This window comes from Cyanistes caeruleus, chromosome 33 (genome assembly GCF_971803275.1).
Source record: "Cyanistes caeruleus chromosome 33, bCyaCae1.hap1.1, whole genome shotgun sequence".
Classification (NCBI taxonomy): domain Eukaryota; kingdom Metazoa; phylum Chordata; class Aves; order Passeriformes; family Paridae; genus Cyanistes; species Cyanistes caeruleus.
The window spans coordinates 1186128-1190250 of NC_141734.1; the positions used below are offsets into that span (position 1 = coordinate 1186128).

The following is a 4123-nucleotide window of genomic DNA, read 5'->3' on the forward strand; positions in this document are numbered from 1 at the left end:
AATTTGGGAGGGAAAATCGGGAATTTTGGGGTGGGAAAAGTGGGAATTTGGGGTCGGAATTTGGGATTTTTTGGGGATTTGGGGTCAGAATTTGGAAATTTGGGGTCGGAATTGGGGATTTTTGGGGATTTTGGCGTCGGAATTGGGGATTTTTTTGGATTTTGGGGAGGGAATTTGGGATTTTTTTTGGAATTTGGGAATTTGGGGTGGGAATTTGGGATTTTTGGGGATTTTGGGGTGGGAATTTGGGATTTTTGGGGATTTTGGGGTCGGAATTTGGGATTTTTTGGGAATTTTGGGGTCGGAATTTGGGAATTTGGGGTTGGAATTTGGGATTTTTTGGGGATTTGGGGTCAGAATTTGGAATTTGGGGTCGGAATTTGGGATTTTTTTGGATTTTGGGGTGGGAATTTGGGATTTTTTGGGAATTTGGGGTGGGAATTGGGAATTTTTTGGGAATTTGGGGTGGGAATTTGGGATTTTTTGGGAATTTTGGGGTCAGAATTTGGGATTTTTTGGGAATTTGGGGTGGGAATTGGGAATTTTTTGGGATTTGGAGTGGGAATTTGGGATTTTTTGGGGATTTGGGGTCAGAATTTGGAAATTTGGGGTCGGAATTGGGTATTTTTGGGGATTTTGGGGTGGGAATTTGGGATTTTTTGGGAATTTGGGTGGGAAAAGCGGGAATTTGGGGTTGGAATTTGGGATTTTTTGGGAATTTTGGGGTCGGAATTGGGGATTTTTTTGGACTTTGGGGTGGGAAAACGGGAATTTTTTGGAATTTTGGGTGAGAAAAGCGGGAATTTGGGGTTGGAATTTGGGATTTTTGGGGAATTTGGGGTGGGAATTGGGGATTTTTGGGGATTTTGGGGTGGGAATTTGGGATTTTTTGGGAATTTTGGGGTGGGAATTGGGGATTTTTTGGGAATTTGGGGCTGGAATTTGGGATTTTTTGGGAATTTGGGAATTTGGGGTGGGAATTGGGGATTTTTGGGGATTTTGGGGTGGGAATTTGGGATTTTTTGGGAATTTGGGTGGGAAAAGCGGGAATTTGGGGTTGGAATTTGGGATTTTTTGGGAATTTTGGGGTGGGAATTTGGGATTTTTTGGGAATTTGGGGCTGGAATTTGGGATTTTTTGGGAATTTGGGGTGGGAATTTGGGATTTTTGGGGATTTTGGGGTCGGAATGTGGGATTTTTTGGGAATTTTGGGGTCGGAATTTGGGAATTTGGGGTGGGAATTTGGGATTTTTTGGGAATTTTGGGGTTGGAATTTGGGAATTTGGGGTGGGAATTGGGGATTTTTTGGGAATTTTGGGGTTGGAATTTGGGAATTTGGGTTGGGAATTGGGGATTTTTGGGGATTTTGGGGTGGGAATTTGGGATTTTTTGGGAATTCGGGGTGGGAATTTGTGGATTTGGGGATTCCCGGATGGATTTTGGGCTAAAATTCCCGATTTTTCCCCCTTTTCCCGCAGCCCCGGGGCGGCTCCGGGCGGCTCCTCCTGGAATTCCGCTCCTCGCGCCCGGAGCTGCTCCCGATCCTGGATTTCCACCTGGAACCCGCCGCAATTCCCAAAAATCCCCAAAATTCGGGAATCGAGCTGGGACCCGTCTGTTTCCTGGGATAAAAAAAAAAAAACAAATTCCCGCTTTTCCCCCCCAAAAAATTCCCGCTTTTCCCAAAAAAATTCCCGATTTTTCTCCATTTCCCCCCCAAATTCCCGATTTTCCCTCCCAAATTCCCGATTTCCCCCCGAATTTCTCGATTTTCCCTCCCAAATTCCCGATTTTTCCCTATTTCCCCTCAAATTTCCGATTTTTTTCCCCATTTTCCTCCAAATTCCCGGGATTTCCCCCCAAAAATTCTCGGTTTATTCCCATTTTCCCTCCCAAATTCCCGATTTTTCCCCCAAAATTCCCGATTTTCCTCCCAAATTCCCAGTTTTTCCCCCAAATTCCCGATTTTTTTCCCATTTTCCTCCAAATTCCCAATTTTTCCCTCTAAATTCCCGATTTCTCACCCAAAATTCCCGATTTTCCCTGGAAATTCCTGATTTTTCCCCTTTATTCCCCCCACATTCCCGATTTTTCCCCCCAAATTCCCGATTTCCCCTGGAAATTCCCGATTTTTCTCCATTTCCCCCCCAAATTCCCGATTTTCCCCCCAAATTCTCGGTTTTTCCCGCCAGGAATTTGGGAATTCCCGATCCCGGGGTTTTTTTTGGGGGGGGGAGGAATTCCCGGGAATTTCGGCTCCTCCCGACATCCCCGGATTGGAAAATTCCCAATAAAAATTTTCTATTTTCCTATGGAAAGAATTCCCGGAGGGACTGGGATGGACTGGGATGAACTGGGATGGACTGGGAGGGACTGGGATGGACTGGGAGGGACTGGAATGGACTGGGAGGGACTGGGATGGACTGGGAGGGACTGGGAGGGAACTGGGATGGACTGGGAGGAACTGGGATGGACTGGGAGGGACTGGGAGGGGACTGGGATGGACTGGGATGGACTGGGAGGGAACTGGGATGGACTGGGATGGACTGGGAGGGAACTGGGCGGGAACTGGGAGGGACTGGGATGGACTGGGAGGGACTGGGAGGGAACTGGGAGGGACTGGGATGAACTGGGGGGGACTGGGAGGGAACTGGGATGGACTGGGAGGGACTGGGAGGGGACTGGGATGGACTGGGAGGGACTGGGAGGGACTGGGAGGGACTGGGAGGGAACTGGGATGGACTGGGAGGGACTGGGAGGGGACTGGGATGGACTGGGATGGACTGGGATGGACTGGGATGGACTGGGAGGGAACTGGGGGGGACTGGGAGGGACTGGGATGGACTGGGATGGACTGGGAGGGACTGGGGGGGACTGGGATGGACTGGGATGGATTTGGATGGACTGGGATGGACTGGGATGGACTGGGAGGGACTGGGAGGGACTGGGATGGACTGGGAGGGACTGGGGGGGACTGGGATGGACTGGGATGGACTGGGGGGGACTGGGAGGGGACTGGGATGGACTGGGATGGACTGGGATGGACTGGGATGGACTGGGAGGGAACTGGGAGGGACTGGGAGGGACTGGGATGGACTGGGAGGGACTGGGATGGACTGGGATGGACTGGGAGGGACTGGGGGGGACTGGGAGGGACTGGGATGGACTGGGATGGACTGGGAGGGACTGGGGGGGACTGGGATGGACTGGGATGGATTTGGATGGACTGGGATGGACTGGGATGGACTGGGAGGGACTGGGAGGGACTGGGATGGACTGGGAGGGACTGGGGGGGACTGGGATGGACTGGGATGGACTGGGGGGGACTGGGATGGACTGGGATGGACTGGGAGGGAACTGGGGGGGAACTGAGATGGACTGGGATGAACTGGGATGGAACTGGGATGGACTGGGAGGGACTGGGAGGGACTGGGATGGAACTGGGGGGGAACTGGGGGGGAACTGGGATGGACTGGGAGGGAACTGGGAGGGACTGGGATGAACTGGGAGGGACTGGGAGGGACTGGGATGGACTGGGATGGACTGGGATGGACTGGGAGGGACTGGGAGGGACTGGGATGGACTGGGGGGGACTGGGATAAACTGGGATGGACTGGGATAAACTGGGAGGGAACTGGGATGGACTGGGATGGACTGGGAGGGACTGGGAGGGAACTGGGAGGGAACTGGGAGGGACTGGGATGGACTGGGATGGACTGGGAGGGAACTGGGATGGACTGGGCCGAACTGGGCCGAACTGGGACAAACTGGGACCAACTGGGCCGAACTGGGAAGCTCCGAACGCTTCCCCCGCCCGGAGCTGAGCCCGCGCTCCCAAACCACGCCCACATTTACCATATAAGGACATGACCACGCCTCTCAACCGCACGCACCAATCAAACAATAACCACGCTCCCTTCATTTACATAACCACGCCCCAGCGCTGTCCGAGCCGCTCTCATTTACATAACCACGCCCAAACGCTGTCTGAACCGCTCTCATTTGCATAGCCACGCCCGCTATTCGCTGCGATTGGCCCAGCCCAGCGGCTCTTCCCATTGGCCCGCACCGCTTTGACGTCATCAAAGCTGCGCCACCCGGAAGCGGCGGCGGCGTCGCGCGG

At 53.1% G+C, this 4123-nt stretch overlaps 1 protein-coding gene across 1 annotated transcript in view; it reads left to right on the forward strand.

Moving 5' to 3' along the window:
- Positions 1-2312, forward strand: part of COL11A2 (collagen type XI alpha 2 chain) — an 88127-nt gene extending 85815 nt beyond the window's left edge. Inside the window, exon 52 of the mRNA XM_086870674.1 lies at positions 1479-2312. Coding sequence (XP_086726800.1) covers positions 1479-1631 — 153 coding nt within the window. The 3' untranslated portion in view covers positions 1632-2312. The remainder of the gene's footprint in view (positions 1-1478) is intronic.
- The last annotated feature ends 1811 nt before the right edge of the window (positions 2313-4123 follow it).